Source organism: Vulpes lagopus, chromosome 20 (genome assembly GCF_018345385.1).
Source record: "Vulpes lagopus strain Blue_001 chromosome 20, ASM1834538v1, whole genome shotgun sequence".
NCBI lineage: Eukaryota > Metazoa > Chordata > Mammalia > Carnivora > Canidae > Vulpes > Vulpes lagopus.
The window spans coordinates 10330825-10347881 of record NC_054843.1 but is presented as its reverse complement, the minus strand read 5'-3'; the positions used below and the strand labels follow the sequence as shown (position 1 = coordinate 10347881).

General features: G+C 48.6%; 1 protein-coding gene across 1 annotated transcript; it reads right to left on the bottom strand.

Moving 5' to 3' along the window:
- Positions 1 to 11324: 11324 nt before the first annotated feature.
- FAM243A (family with sequence similarity 243 member A) lies at positions 11325 to 12083 on the bottom strand. Its single transcript, XM_041734843.1, has one exon. The coding sequence runs from the start codon at positions 12081 to 12083 to the stop codon at positions 11325 to 11327; it is 759 nt and encodes a 252-aa protein (XP_041590777.1).
- Between the last annotated feature and the right edge of the window lie 4974 nt (positions 12084 to 17057).

The following is a 17057-nucleotide window of genomic DNA, read 5'->3' as shown; positions in this document are numbered from 1 at the left end:
CCCAAAGAGTATTGGCACCTCAGGGGACCCCTGAAGGTCCTTGTGAGGAAGGCTACAGGGTGAGGCCCTCTGGCCACACTGGCTGGGAGGCTGGGAGGAACTCATGCCACCAAGTCCTGTCCTGAAAGAGTAAGAGCTAATGTCCTCCATCCTCTCCCCTGGTTTGCTCTTTGGGATTTGCTGATAAGAGCTGAAGGGGGGCTGAGCCAAGGAGACCCCCAGATTCAAGAGGAGTGCTACTAAGATTTTTGGAATCAGCACCTAACGGGCTGAGACCTCTATTAAAAGATGTGTGTTGTCTCACTTCCCTCGAGATCAGCGTGCATGTGGGATGAGGAAGCCGGAACCCTAGCCATACACCTGGTCGGTGCAATGTGTGATTTGGTCCCTTTGCTGGTGGCCCCGTGGAAAATTTGCATGAGTGTACAACCGACCCTTGAACCACATGGGTTTGAACAGGGGGGCTCAGAAGCAGCTTTTATTTTTTCAGTAAATATAGTACAGCGCTGTAAATGCATTTTCCATGATTTTCTTAACATTTTTTCCTCTAGCTTACTTCAGGAATACATTATGCAATACATATGCAAACCATGTGCTAATCAACTATTTATATTAGTTGGTAAGACTTCTGGTTAACAGTAGGCTATTGTTTTGAGGAGTCAAAAGTTAAAACAGGTGGATTTTTTATTACACAGGGGTTTGGCATCCCTAACCTCTGCGTTGCTCAGGGTCCAACTGTATATTAATAGATGTTCAACCCACTGTGGCCCAGATTGGTGGAACTTTGAATTTTAAACGAGGCATAAAAGGAATTCTAGGGGTGCCTGGGTGCCTAAGTCAGTTGAGTGCCTTGGGCTCTGGTCATGATCCTGGGGTGATCTTGGGGTCCTGGGATCGAGCCCCACATCGGGCTCCCTACTCAGCGGGGAGTCTGCTTCTCCCTCTCCCTCTGTCCCTCCCCCTGTTCATATTCTCTCTGGTTCATTCCCTCTCTCAAATAAATAAATAAATAAATAAATAAAATCTCTAAAAATAAATAGGGGCCCCTGGGTGGCACAGTGGTTGAGCGTCTGCTTTGGCTCAGGTCATGATGCCGGGGTCCTGGGATAAAATCTTGCATCAGGCTCCCCACAGGGAGCCTGCTTCTCCCTCTGCTTATGTCTCTGCCTCTCTGTGTGTGTCTCTCATAAATAAATAAGCAAAATCTTAAAATAAGTAAAAATTTAAAAAAAGGAATTCTATTTTTCTTAAGTTTTACTGTGATTGTTAGATGCTCTTAATCACAATTTAGAAAGCAGAGTTTACATAGGACCAAATTCTAAGTACAGAATTGATCTTGACCCAACAAGCTACAAATCCCCAAATAGTCAATGTGGCCCGGGTCTCATGGAACGTGAACAGATGCCAGAACAGAAGGGTAACGCCCCAGCATTTCTGCACCCTGCCCCTGCCCTACTTCCCTGACTTGCTCAGGTGGAGCCAGAACTGACTCTGGTTCCATGACCAACCCTCCTGCCTTTGTCAGGAGTGCCCTCTGCAGCCCTGCAGGCGGCCCACCCACCCTGGTCTGGGAACTCTGCTTCCTTCTCTCTCTGCAGGTCTAAGGCATCACTGGCTCCCAGCATGCCTGGCGGGATACCAGGCAGCTCACCTGGTACTTCTGGGCACCTTCCCTCCCATGTGCACTCCCTGCTGTGTGCTCATAAATCCGAGGAGAGTGGCTGTTTTCCTGGAGAATCTAAATATGCCTAAGCAGTAGGTGGTCATGTTTATTTTAAACACAGGTGCTTTTCTAGGGGGACTTAAAACTTGGTTTTGGAAATCGTGGAACGTGGGGTCATCTTGGAAAATTTGGTAGAAGATGATGTAAGGATTGACCCTAACACTGACTGCACCCATGGGTTGTTTTTTTTTTTTTTTTTTTTTTTTGTACACATGAGTTTTTGTTGTTGTTTTTCCAGTCCCCATTCTCATATACTGTCTTCTACCACTAGGAGGAGACGATTAACACCACTTGGAGTTACTGATGCTCCCACTCCATACACTTGACGTCAGTAGATTTATAGTTTGAGTTTAAAGAATCTGTTGGTTGGATGCAGGCGTGCATGAGCAAATGTCGGTGGATAGATTGGGAAAGCCCACAACTGGGACACCCCCGCCCCATGGAGAGCTAGCACCTCTCTGGACCATAATTGTGAGCAAATCCATAAGGAGACCACCTCCACCACCACCACCACCAGCACCACCCCATAGCTGAGAGATGTTTCAGAGAGCATAAACCGAAATCTGTGTCCTCTACCCACAGGGAAGCCCCATGATCCCTTACACAGATCCTCTTTAATCTTTAATTAGACACGTCCTAACACCTTTTCATTGGTTTCAAGCTTACCAGGTATTGAAGTACCTTAGAGCAAGAGAAGTGGTCTTGCCCAAGCAGGTGGATCCTGAGAACTCACCGTTCGATCCCCCCCGCCCCACACCGGGAACACCACACAAGAGGACGTTATGTTCACAACGATGACCTTAGTCGTCGTAGAGCCTAAGGAAAGGCTCTGCTGTGTTCAAGTCCTCTGCTTCACGAGGCCGAGACACACGTAATGTATTTCAGGAACCGAATAGTTCCAACAAAAAAATCCCGGGTGCTTTAGAAAGAGGTCACCTCTCCCCAGACAGTGTCCAAATCATCATCTCTAGGGAAACGCAGCCGTCTAAATGACTCACTCCCGATGAATTCCAGATGCCCGGGCCTCGACAGCAGAGTGTCTCCCCTGACTTGATTACACGGACGCTGCTTGACATCACTGTCCCGTGCAGGTCGCCTGTGTGTCAGAGTGAAGTCGGGGGATGATAGAGAGTCTGCAGCGAAAGGAGAACTGAGGATGGGTTCTCCCCTGTGAGAGGCAGTTTAAAATGCACATTCCTGGGCCAGACTCCAGACCCCCCCCCACCCCCCGCCGCTTCAGAACATGTGGGAGAGACCGGGAATCTGTGCTGTGAACAGCCTCAGAGGGTCCCAATGAGGTGGTCCTTGGACCTTCTTTTGAGCTTTATATATATATATATTTTGAAGATTGGTTGATTGACTTGAGAGAGAGAGAGAACAAGCAGTGGGGAGGGGGAAAGAGGGAGAAGCAGACCCCCTACTGAGCAGGGAGCTCGATATGGGGCTTGATCCCAGGACCCTGAGATCATGACCTGAGCCGAAGGCAGACGCTTCACCGACTGAGCCACCCAGGCACCCCTTCTTTTGAGCTTTAAACAGACAGAGGGAGATGAGCCCCAGGAAGCTGAGTCTGGGAAAGCACATCCAGGGTGGGAGGATGACAATCAGGAGACAAGGGGGTGGCGTGACTCCTCTCTCGGCTCTTACTCCCCCACGTGCCTTATTTCTGTTACCTCCACCAGCTGTCATTATCCCTTGCTCAAAATAAGGAAACTGAGGCACACAGGTGCATCGCCCCGTCTAAGGCCCCCAGGTGGCAGGAGGCAGAGACAGAGGTTAGGCTCCATAGATCAGCCCTTGGGGCCCATACCCTTCGCTCCTGTGGATGGAAAGGGGGTGTGGGCACGAGTCCTGGTTCGGAGTGGCTGGGGGCCGGGGTTCAGGGGGCAGCGTGAGCTGCATGATGGGGGCAGAAGCTGAGCTGCGGTGAGCTGCGGGGCTGGGAGGGGTAGAAATGGTGCCGCTTGCATTATTATTTCAAGTGTGTGTGTGTGTGTGTGTGTGTGTGTGCGTGTGCGTGTGCGTGGGGTGGTGTCTACAAAGCCAGGGCAGAAACATCACTGAACCAAGTGCTGGTTAAGAATAACCGGCTGGTTTTCAAATCATGCGTTGAGTATTTTCCTTGTGCTTCCCAATGTTTGGGACACTCGCTGATGTATGGATTCTTTTTTTCCAATTCACTTTGTCCCATTGGCTCAGATTTGTTGTTTTTTGTTTTTTTGTTTTGTTTTGTTTTTTTCCGTTGGCTCAAATTTGGAGGTACTTTCCCGGAAAACACGGCTGATAACTGGAACACTGTAGAAGTGTCCTGTGAGGCCAGCTCCCCAGCAGGCTGCAACCTCCCGAGGTTGGGGTGGGGGGAGACCCCGGGAGCCCAGGGGAGGGCAGGACAGAAGGGGAGATTTCTCTGGCCGGAGGAAGCAGGAGCGTGATCAAGGCTGCAGGGGACGGATGGGGGCATCTGGGGGCCAGGCACTGAGGCTCCTGGAAGCCCCGCTGCTGGCCTCGGTTTCCCCTCTGGTTTGGCACAAGGCCTTCTGTTCCCAATGTGGGGGTGCTGCGGGTGCAGCGGGGACCCAGTGTGGTGACCAGAGTCCCCAGGGGCCAAGCTCCGCAATCCCCTCTCCCTCGCCTTCTCTGCCCAGGTGGACGCACCTTCCTCCCTGTGCCCCTGAACCTTGGTGGCGTCTCCCCGCTTCGGGGTGCCTGCGGTGTCAGCAGCTCGGCCGAGCTGGGAGGGAGCCCAGCTGTCCGGTGCCAGAGTAGCTGATCCAGGGAACAAGCCCAAGATGGAAGGGTTCAGCCTTTAAGTGCTTTCTCGGAGGTTCCGAGGGAGCACAAGCAAGAGTCTCAGCCCGAGGAAGGGCCAGGTGGCCTGCCCCGTGTGCCCTCAGGATCCCCCATCAGGGGTCAGTGGGGTCCACACCGACCAGCAGCCACTGGGCTCCCTGAAGGGAAGGTGCTAGCAGTTTTAGGGACCCTAGGCCACAGGGAGAGAGGCGGGGAGGAAGGTTCAGGAGCGGAGAAGGACTGGGGACTGGGTCAGAGCGGGGCAGTGTCCCCAAGCCTTCCCCATGAGGACATCTCAGTAGAGCAGCCTGAAGGCCTGGCCCCGGAGCCCAGGAATGAAGGTGCCAGGCTGGGGGTGCAGATGGGTGACCTGTCAGAGGCCCCGGGGCCCGGCTGTCACCACGTCCAGTGTGGGGGGGCGGCTTCCCCTGTGGGCCCTGGAAGGCCACACGCCCTCAGTGGGACAAGTGATACCCCACAGCTTAGACGGGGAAGGGCGTCTTCCCGCCCCGCAGGAAGCCCGGCCTGGCTGTCCTCCCCCATCCTGGCCCCGCCGTTCTGCTCCCCTTCCTCCCAGCACACGCACCTCCGTCACATGGCCACGTGTCGCACGCACGCTCCCACACACCCCACACGACACGCACGCCTCTGCCACGCAGCTCACGCACTCACATTGCACACAGAAACTCACAGCTCTCACGTGGTGTCACACACGCCACTCTCTCAGCCTTACACACTCACAAGGGGTCTCACACCCCCCCACGCATCTCTCTCACACACGACTCTCACACAGACTCTCACGCCCACAAAATTGTCCTATGGTCCCACCCTCACACCTCACCCACATACTCCCAGCCCGCCCACAGTCACACACACAACTGTCGCACGACCTATACTCATGGTCACACACGCATCTCACGCACACGCCTCTCTCAGACACCATCTCATGTGTGTATGCACAACTCGCACATGGTCACACTCATTTCTCACACATACGCTCACACACTCACTCTCACCGCCCCCCCACCCTGAGTGTGAGGGGGTTAGATCCTACACACTTGTTCAAGCTCCCGCGTGCCTTGGCCTTTTCTCCCTGTGATGAGATCCCCACGCTGTCTCAGGTCCCCGCCGTGTCTCTATAGCTCTGTCCCACATTCCCAGCACCTCACTCCCTGGCCTCGGAGCCTCCACCACCCAAACCTCTAACATCTCATTGACTGAGAGATACCCCCACCACCAGACTCTGACTGCCTCGAGGGCCAGAGCTTGTTTTCACTGGGACCCCTTTTCCCACCACACACAGAAGGTGCTGGAATGCCAATGAGCTTTAAGTGGAAGTGTTATGCGGGACTTCCAGGAAGGCCCCTTAAAAAAGGGAACTGATGAACTCTTCTTCCTCCCTTTCTCCTTCTTTGCTGCCCAGAGTGCTAATGCAATGGCCTGTTCAGCAGCCATTTGGGACTGTGAGGATGGAACCAGGTTAGGACAGTGGAGTAAACAAGATAGGGATCTGGATTCCTGGATTCCTCATGGATCCAACATATCAGCCTTCAACTAGCACCTTGGCACTTCTTAATTTTTGGCGGTGGAGGTGGGGTACCTTCTTATCTCTGTGGTTAGGTGTCCACTACTCACAACCTGACCTAATCCTAACCAACCCATGAAGCCTGCTAGAGACAGGTGATCCTTGATAAGAAGACGTGGATTCTTGTTCTGACCCTCCCATCACTACAGGGGTGCATGCCCCTGGGTGACTCAGTTACTGCCTGGATTTGTCTTCATTTATAAATGACCTTAATGATCACTGGTCTGCCTATGTACAGGATGATCATCTAAACTGAATGAGGTCAAGTGTGTAAAAACGGTTTGTATGTAGAAAACAATCACAAATGGAAGGAGCCTGTACCGCCTGGGTAGGCAACTGAGCCCTGATTGGGCAGGTGCGGCTCCATCAGCCCAGCTGAGCTTGGGTAAACAAAACAGGATCCACTGGACATCCAGCTGCATTTGCCTGTTTTATGTTTGGGCTCATTTTAGGACAGCCCATTCCAACACACCACCTCTTTGGGAGTCACCGTGCCATGGAGAGGGGGTGGGGATGTTGTTGGTGAAGGTGAGGTCCAGAGAGGATGGGATGACTCATCAACTAACCTCAGAAGAACAGCGGTGCCACCAACATCATGAAACCTCTTCCAGAGGACTTGTCCACACACGCAGGATTGCTGTGCCTTGTTACCTACTGTTAGGGTTCATGTAAGCACCGCACATGGTTGCTCTTGAAGAGTCCTGGCTATGCTCACCACCCTCCCTGTCCACCCTACCAGATGAAACTTCTTATTATCATTAGCTGCCTGACCTGTCACAGATGGTCTTAAAAGAAATGCCAGAGAACAAAGTTCCTTTGATCAAAGTGTCTTAAGATGTGTCTACTCTCATCATGTTGTGGTGATAAAAAGCAGCAAGAATTTCCCTCAGAGAGAGAAAAGGAGATGAGGTCAGTGACATCAGGTCTGCTTGTGGGCACACTTGCTGGCCCTCCAGCCTGGATTAGAATACTAGGAGCTTCTTGGAGAACACAGGCAACACCCTTTTTGAACTTGGCCACAGCAACTTCTTGCAAGATACATCCATGAAGGCAAGGGAGACAAAAGCAAAAATGAATTATTGGGACTTCATCAAGATAAAAAGCTTCTGCACAGCAAAACAAACAGTCAACAAAACTAAAAGGCACCCTACAGAATGGGAGAAGAGATTTGCAAATGACCTATCAGATAAAGGGCTAGTATCCAAGATCTATAAAGAACTTCTTAAACTCAACAGTAAAGAAACCAACAATCCAATCATGAAATGGGCAAAAGACATGAAGAGAAATTTCACAGAGGAAGACCACACATGGCCAACAAGCAAATGAGAAAATGCTCTGCATCTCTGACCATCAGGGAAATACAAATCAAAACCACAATGAGATCCCACCTCACACCAATGAGAATGGGGAAAATGAACAAGACAGGAAACCACAAATGTTGGAGAGGATGTGGAGGAAGGGGAACCCTCCTGCACTGTTGGTGGGAATGTGAACTGGTGCAGCCACTCTGGAAAACTGTGTGGAGGTTCCTCAAAGAGTTAAAAATAGACCTGCCCTACGACCCAGCAATTGCACTGCTGGGGATTTACCCCAAAGATTCAGATGCAATGAAACGCCGGGACACCTGCACCCCGATGTTTCTAGCAGCAATGTCCACAATAGCCAAACTGTGGAAGGAGCCTCGGTGTCCATCAAAAGATGACTGGATAGAGAAGATGTGGTCTATGTACACAATGGAATATTCCTCAGCCATTAGAAATGACAAATACCCACCATTTGCTTCGATGTGGATGGAACTGGAGGGTATTACGCTGAGTGAAGTAAGTCAATCAGAGAAGGACAAACATTATATGGTCTCATTCATTTGGGGAATATAAAAATTAATGAAGGGGAATAAAGGGAAAGGAGAGAAAATGAGTGAAAATATCAGTGAGGGAGACAAAACACGAGAGACACCTAACTCTGGGAAACGAACTAGGGGTGGTGGAAGGGGAGGTGGGCGGGGGGATGGGGTGACTGGGTGATGGGCACTGAGGGGGGCACTTGGCATGATGAGCACTGGGTGCTATGCTTTATGTCGGCAAATTGAACTCCAAAAAAAAAAATTAAAAAGTAAAGGTAAGATTAGATCCCAGGGGAAAAAAAAGAATAATAGGAGCTTCAACATGCGGGGCACTCAGGAGGTGCCAGTCACGGTGTAGGGGCATGGCTTGTGCTGGGTGTTTTAAAGTCCTCAGCCCTAGTTTACCAATGAGTTAACCGAGCCTCAGGGAAGTGAAGTAACTTGTCCAAAGCCTCATAGTTAATAAGCTAGAAACGTCAGATTCCAGTGAGGTCTACACACTTCCCAAAGCCCAGTGTACTTTCCATTACTTCCTGCTGGAAGTTTCCATGCTTAGTATTAAGCAGCGTTTCTTAATTATGCATACAGTATTATGTAACTAAATCACACGTTAAAGGAGGTCCTTTTGATCTCTCTTGTATTGATGTCTTTCCCCTCTTTGCCTTCCTAATGAGTAAACAGGTCCCAAGGGAACAGGACCCTCAACTTGACTTTTTGGAGCATTTTGGTTTTCAAAAAAAAAAAAGCTCTTCTTGGTTTATCTTATTTGTCTGAGAACCTTAAAACCCTTCCATTTCTTTCCCCCTCGTTGCAAAATAATGTCCTTGCAAGGTATCCTGCTTCTTGCTCAATTTTGTGTTGAAATATCTTTTTGTTGTGCTGTCCACTTGGAGGCGGGCGCCTTGTCAGCTGTCAGAGGTGAGCCTTTTGCCACGTGAAGTGTGGGAGAGAAAAACAAAACGCTGGGCTCCAGTAACAAAGCCAAGCATGGTGCTTAGGTACGTGGGTGTTAGTCTGACTGGCTTGAGTGACCTCAAAACATCTCGGCTTCCTCACCTGTAATGGCTGAGCCTCCATGGGGGGGGGGGAGGTTATGGGATTAAATGAACTGCCCTATAGTAGAGAGGCAGCATGAATAATGCCTGTATGTGTGAACGCTGGGTTTGAAACTTAGCTCCTCCACATTGGAGTGAGTTACATGATCTCTCCATGCCTCAGTTTACCCCATCTAAAACACAGAACAGTGGCTCCTCCATCACGGTCTGTTGGGAGGACTAAATGAGTTAAGGAGGTACAGCTGTGAGTGCTTATTACTACGTAGATCTTGGGTAGATGTATCATAAGCGTGATATAGGGGCCAAGCACACTCATACCCCCAATCCGAGGCTAGTTACCCTGGGGCCTGCACGGTGCCAGTGTCCTGAAGTCACCAAGGAGGTTTAAGTCCTATTCCCTGCTCTCAAGGAACCTAAATCCTAAAACATAGGTGAAACAGGTAGCAAAAAAGACTCACAGAAGCGTACCACACAGTAAGAGCTGTTTCACCAGGTTGATCCTGGTGGACAACGCTGTATTTCAGTTGACAGAAGACTTTCTAGCATCTACAGGCAGCTGAATAATGGTCCCCAAAGATATCCAGCTCCTAATCCCTGGAACCTGTGAAACGTTACCTTAGGTAGAGAAAGAATCCCTGCAGATGGGATTAAGTTAATGATTTTGAGAGGATCCTGGATTACCCAGATGGGACCTGAGTGCCACCACGAGTGTCTTTACAAGAGGGAGGCAGAGGGGAATTAGGAGAAAGTAATGAGGCTACAGAAGCAGGGATTGGACCAGTGTGGCCACAAGCCAAGGAATGCCAGCAGCCACCAGAAGCCAGAAGAGCGAGGGATGATTGATTCTCAGAGCCTCTGGAGGGAGTGCGGCCCTGCCCACACCCCGATTTCAGCTGAGGGGAGCGGATTTCAGACTTCTGGCTTCCAGAACTGGGAGACAGTGTCTGTCGTTTAGGGCCACCACGTTTGTGGTAATCTGTTACAGCAGCCACGGGAGACCAAGAGAGCTGGCTGGCTGTGACGTGAGGCGTGTAACAACTGAGGTTGCCGGGTTCTGGGGGGTTGGTGGCTGCAGTTGCAACTGGTTCATTCCCCGAATAAAACTCACGACAACAAAACGATGCAGATACGTCCACCACTTGACTGCGGAAAATCACTGAACATCTCTATTCATCGGACCACATATTTCTAAAAAGAATCCAGGGAGGCTCTGGAGGAAAACAGGACAGGAAGACAAGCAAATCATCTGAGGCTTTCTGCAACTGGCTATCAGGAACCTGGCCTCACAATCTTATCTATGGGCAATTCTGTTAGGGGTTAGGCAGAAATTTTCATGCGTTGTTTTTGACACCCTCTGGATTAGTTATGTCTGTTGTAAAATTACTGCCTCAACATATGTAAGTGGGAGTGAAATTTCTGATATGTTTAATTTCTGATATTTCTGATATGATATAACTTTTTCTATAAAAGTTAAAAAAAAAATACCACCCGCAAATCCTTACAGCCCACATTGGTAGCAGCTTTAAACCTGAGTTAGGTGTGCTGCGCCAGCCACAGGTGTCTTGGCTCTCGGGGCCCCAAGAGGCAACTCCGTGGCAAAGTCTAACGAACTCCTGGTAGGACTCGTGTGTGGGGCTGAAAGATTGGATAAGTGGGCTCCACGGACCCCGCTCACTTCGCCTGTTCACCCACCAAGTCCCAGGTGAATCAATCAACTACTACAGCTCTCCAGGTGCCTTAGTGGGACCACCAACTTGTCTTGGAGCATCTGGATGGGATTTCACCTCCGATGTCTCTCATTCAAACTTTGACACTGTTTTCTCCAAGCAATGGGAAGCAAAGAGCCTGCTCAGCTGCTGTCTGGACCACTTATCTTGCTCATGGCAAACTGGCTCCCTGTGGATTATTTTGGTTGGCTAAAACTAGTTGGCACGCCATTTCCAACTCTTTGGTGACTACACACTTGGCTCTTTTTCTTTCTGACCTAAATTTTGATGACACAACCTTTAGCTCTGCTCACCCCTGCTCATCATCGAGCTCCTTTGGGCTGGACTAGTCATCCTCCCATTAGCAGAGCTCTCAAGGTGGCCTCAACAAGATGGGAGTCGAGATCCCTAATTTACCAACAAGCTTTAATGGAACCCTCAGTAAACATAGAGCATTTTTCCAGAACTTTGCCAACAGCCTTAGAAACCTTGGTCCTCACAGCATCCCCGTGAGGCCGCTGTTGGAGTATCTTTGGCCGCCATGGTCCAGAGTCGAGCCCAGCAGAGTTGGTAAAGACTATGCCCATAGCATGGTCCCAACTGCTTGTTAGAGGAGTCACCCTTAAGAAAATTTGCCAAGATAGTAGTTTTCCCATCTACGTACTTTGTTGGTTAATATTTTCCATTTGCTTGGGTTTATCCTTCCAATCCCCTTGCTAATTAAATCGCTGAGAAGTATATACTGGTAAGAATAGACATGGTCAATGTACTGCAAACAAAACTCCTTTCTGTTATTGATGATAAACCATTTCAGAGAAGACCAGGCTGAGTCTAGAGGGTTTAGGTAATTGTAAGGGGAAGGCAAAGAGAGTAGTTCATGGCCACAGGACTTGGCTACCTCAGGGCAACACACAATGCTCATTAAGTTAATGACTGATGGGACACGGACCTGGGCCTCCAGCTCTGTGTCTTCTTTTGGCTTCATCTTGTCCTGCTGCCTTCTCTCTTTGACCACAATGGCACACTTGCCGTAGGCCTTCTTCACCACATTGCAAAACTCAAAGAAGAGGCTCTCTTCCCGTTTGATGCATAACTCATCTCTTAGGAACATCCGATACTTCCAAGGCACCCATCCTTGACTACTACTAGCATGCACAATACACCAAGTTGGAGTGTGCATGAAGTACCCATCACTAAGATCTTCTTCTCCAGTTACAAGACTTTCAGAAATATCAGTTTCTCCAAAATATATGGTCTTAAATCCATCATATTGCAGTGATCTCAGGCTTTTCAAATATTGGAGACATTGCTTCCTCCTGATGCTATCAAATGGATTTCTGCTAATGATGTTTCTTAAAAGAGGACTTGTAAAGTGAGGCATGGTGTCTCCTCAAGTGATTTTAAAAGCCTGCATGTCTCCATCTGTGCAGATCTGGCAAGAGTGGCATGATGACCTCACAAAGGGCTTTCTTACAGCTAGGCCTGTCACATAGATACACTTTGAATTTTGAAGCACCATGAAATGCATACTCAGTACAATTTTTTTTCTGGCTTATATGAATGGGAAATGCTAACCATAAAAAAAAATGTTTCTTTGACATCGCTTCTGCCATGGTTTGGGACAGAGATTGGCAGTTGTATTAGTTTGCTAGGGCTGCCAAAACAAAACACTGCAGACTGGGTGGCTTAAACAACAAATTTCTTTTCTCATGCTTTTGGATGCGGAAGTCCAAGATCAAAGTTTTGGCAGGTGTGGCTTCTTCTTCTGAGGTCTCTCTCCTGGGCTTGTTGATGGCCACTTTCTTACTGTGGCCTCATATGGCCTTTCTTCTATGTGCATGCATGTCTCTGGCCTAATCTCTTCTTATTCACTAGCCCTGTTGGATTAGAGCCCACCATATGATTTCATTTTACTTTAATCACCTCTTTAAAGGACATCTTTCCAAATAGAGCCACATTCTGAGGTACTGGGGTGGGGGTTAGGGCTTCAACATATAATTTGGGTGAGGGAGTCACAATCCTACCTACAACAACAATCTTTTAACGGTGAAGAGCCAAATTTATGACCTCTCTCCTTTTGGTTCAGGAAGATCAAGAGGAATATTTACATCCATTCATCCATTCCAAATATATTTACTGAGCACCTACTAAGCACTAGGCATTGTGCCAGGCGCCAGTGGTACAGCCATGACATGTGCAATGAGACCTGCACAGGTGTGTGGTTTACGTCTGCATATGCATGGAGTTCACAGGTGTCAGAGGAAGGTATGGCAAATAGTATAAGAAAGTCAGCCTGCATGCTTGAGGTGGTGGTTGTGGGAGGGACTGCAGCCACCAAATTCTCAAATTCCTGGGAAATGCCAGGACTTGGGACAAGTCCAAGCAGGTGTCAGGCCACAGTGATGGGTATGAATGTGGCCCCACTGGGCTGTGTAGGGACGTACAGTACATCTGAGCACTGGAGTTGTGGGCAGAGCTCTGGTACCAGATAAACCTAAGGGTCAAATCCCAGCACCACCTCAGTAGCCTCAACTTCTCTCTCTGTAAAATGGGGAGAATACCTATGGCAAGGTATTCAGGCAAGGACCTATGAGGTAGTAAACAGTATTCACTGGCACAGAACTTAATAAGTGGCTGCTGTTATCATTGAGACAGACTGGCTGGAAAGATAGACCCTAAGAGAGCTTGGCAGGGACCGATGAGAAAACAAAAAGTCTTGGAGGGAGGGGCAAAGGATGAGAAAAGAAAGGAAAAGTCAAAAAAGAAAAATCAAGACTGAGGACCACCTTGAAATGAAATAAGTTGTCCACGCCATGGCAAAAATGGAAAGTGTTCCTTTCCTATTTCCTTCCCTAACTCATTCATTTCCTTCCTTCCTTCCTTCCTTCCTTCCTTCCTTCCTTCCTTCCTTCCTTCCTTCTTCCTTCCTTCCTTTCTCTCTTTTTCTCTCTCAACTTCATCAATAAATCTTGAATGCTTCCAGGTTCCAGGCTGTGTAAATCTTGGAAACACTAGAGTTCCTTGAAGTCTCCCCAAGGAAAGCACCATCTTGTGGGAGAGAAGAGTCAACAATGAGTCTCAGGAAAAGGAGATGGACCTTGACAGGGAAGGGAAGCTCTAGAAATGGGGCCCCACGAGAGGGACGTCTTCCAAGGAGGCGATGGAGCAGGCCAAGTGTGGAAACCCAGGGATGGGGTGGCTGTGGTGAAGAGCTTGTATTTCAGGTGAAATTAATCTTCAAGAGGCTCCTGACACATGGGAAGTGTCACAGAATTGCTGAGGAAGGGGTGAGCTACACAGAGCCCAGAGAATGTGCAGCCGATGGTGGGTGTAGAGGGAACTGTAGCCACCAAATTCAAAGATTTCTCCATTGAGGGGAATGGTTGGGCTGAAGAGAGACACAAAGTTGTGAATGCAAAGCAGGGGAGGGGAAGAGGGACCAATGGCTATTTCGGAGGCACACCCTTTGTTTACATCTTGTCAGTGCACTTCCTGCTTGCTGAGTAGTCTGTTAATTAAATCTTTACCCCTACCTGGGAGGTGAGAGAACTTCCTTATATTTCAGGAAGTGGGAAGCTCTGGAGGGCTGGGAAGGGGGTGGGCAATGGGGAAGGGGAGGATCTGTTAACTGTCAGAATTGAAATTTAAAAATTGTTGGAGCACCTGGGTAGCTCGGTTGAAGGTCTGGCTCTTGATCTCAGCTCAGATCTTGATCTCAGGGTTGTGAGGTCGAGCCCCACTTTGGGCTCTATATTGGGCGTGGAGCCTACTTAAAAAAAATAAATGTCTTCATTACCTTTTAAGTTATAAACACAATGCATAGGTGTTGTAGATAATTTCCAGTCTTACGGAAGTCATTTGTTCTTACTGCATCCCTACCTGTTCCGCTCACCAGAGGGAATGCTGTTGGAATCATCTGGCGTCATCCAGATGCTATTCTACTTGGATTTAGGAGGATAGATACATATCCATGATGCTTGATTATTTATTTATTTATTTTAATTTATTTTTTATTGGTGTTCAATTTGCCAACAAATAGAATAACACCCAGTGCTCATCCCATCAAGTACCTCTCTCAGTGCCCGTCACCCAGTTACTCCAACCCCCTGCCCACCTCCCTTTCTACCACCCCTAGTTCGTTTCCCAGAGTTAGGAGTCTCTCATGTTCTGTCTCCCTTTCTGATAGTTCCCACTCATTTTTTCTCCTTTCCCCTTTACTCCCTTTCACTATTTTTTATATGTTTGATTTTTTAAAAAATTCATTACACTATTCTGTGACTTGCTTTTGTAAATTTCACAATAAATCACGGACACCTTTCCATGTCATTAACACTGGAAAGCCTCATTCTTTTTAACAATGTACTCCATTGTTTGGATGTGACCCACACTATTTAACAGATGTCCTATTTTTGTAGTTATTTAGATGGTTTCAGGGTTTTTGCTGTTTCAAATAATGCTATGCTGAGTATCTCCTCCTAATAAAGGTATAATGTAGATAGACACATCCATATATGGCAGGGGAAAGGAGGGTTCAAAAGCCGTGCGTAATTTAAATGTTGGAAGATATTGCCAAATCGTCCACTGAAAAGTTTATACCAACTTGTACTTCTTGGATTGTTACCACCACTTGATGTTTGTGATCTTTAATCTTTGCCAATCTGATAGGCAAAAATGGTACTTCACTGTTTTAACGTCATTAATTATAAGTAAATCTGGCAGTAGGATTTGAAAATAATGTCAAGAGGAATTAGGTATAAAAGGCACAGATTTAGATGCCCTTGGGGGTTATTTTTAGAGAGAGCATAGGGGCCATGGGTTTGGAGGAAACCAGCCAGAGGAGGAGTCATGGAACCCTGAGAGACTGGGCTCAGGTGGGCTCCCCATGGGCTGCCCACCAGGCCTTGGAGGTGACTGGGGGGGATTCTAGAGTCATAGTGGTCAACAGAGGGATGCAATGCCATGCCACAGCAGCCGTTGCAGAGACTCCTTCTGGATGCCACCATCACTAGCCTAGAAGGAGACCTCACCAGCCTCTTGCCTGGCAGCCAAGAGGAACTACCACACACAGTCAGAGAAACTCAGAGAACCTTTCATTTTTCCTCCTTCCCTTGATTCTGCATCTCCTCTGCTTCTCCTTCTTGGCTGTAGGTTCCACTGGGAGCACCCAAGGGCCCGGGAGAGAGAACTTGGCAACTCAAGAGTCAGCTCCCACTTTGGAGATCTTGGAGGGTGATGGAAGCACCACCAGGGGGCAGTCTGGACCTGTGTCCATGATGACTTCTAAGCAGCACCATAATCCCCTCCCAGGAATGGAGGTAGAAACTTGCCAGCCCTAGAAGCACCCCGAAGCATCCTCATGCCCCTTCCCAATCACAGCCTCCTCCCTCAGTCCTACGAGTACCTACCCTCTGCTTTTCTAGAAAATTCTTCTGTTCTTCTTTCTTCTCTAGTGCCTGGGTAACTGATATTCTAAGGTAGAACACTGTAGTGTATTTAATTTGTTTAAATTAATTTCATATAATTGGAAAATCAAGTTTGTTTGATTCAAAGACAAAAAAGTGATGGAAGGAAACGTTTGGAAACCGGTTGTATCAAAAAAAACCCCAAATCAAAAACTAAAACAGTTGCCCTGCATAAGAAGAGATATGTATGTGTGTGCTAGTTTGACTCTTATCCCATAAGCACAGGAAACGTTATGTTTATTTACTTAATCAATGACACTGGACTGAGGCATTGTTGGGGCTCCTGACCCTACTCCCAAGGCCAGAGGACCAGCAGGGCACTGAGGTCACCCTTCCACGCTGCCTGCTCACTAGAGGCACCCCAGGAGGGGCTCAGATTCAATTCTTGTGGTTCCATCAACTGGGTACGGGTGTCTTGCTAGGGCTGAGAACCTCTAGGCAACCTCTAGGTGTGCCCCAAAGCTACTGCCTGGGAGGCCCAGTCACATTTAGGGGGACCAAGAATGAGGAAGTTGAAGACCCCTAGAACCCCAACCTAAGAGCCTCTGTCCAAAGCTGGGCTTGAGGATAGCTTTGCCCCATCTCTCACCAGCTTCACGGTCCATGGCCCTGTCCTCTCCCTTTCCCTCCCTCCACAGGACCAGTATCTCAGTGTCACCACACACAGGGAGTGAGTCTGCCCTTGGGTTTTTGGCCTGGCACCATGCACCTCCTGAGGCCCAGAGCCTGGCCCCCCTCCTGTAGGCAGAGCAGGAAGGAAAAAGTCCTGAGGATGAAGCCACCTTTACAACTCACAAATGAGCCTGCCCCTCTGTCTGTGTGAGTCAGACTTTTAACGTCCTCCCCAAACTTGCTATCAGGAAAAAACTCCCAGTGAAATGTGTCTGTCACGT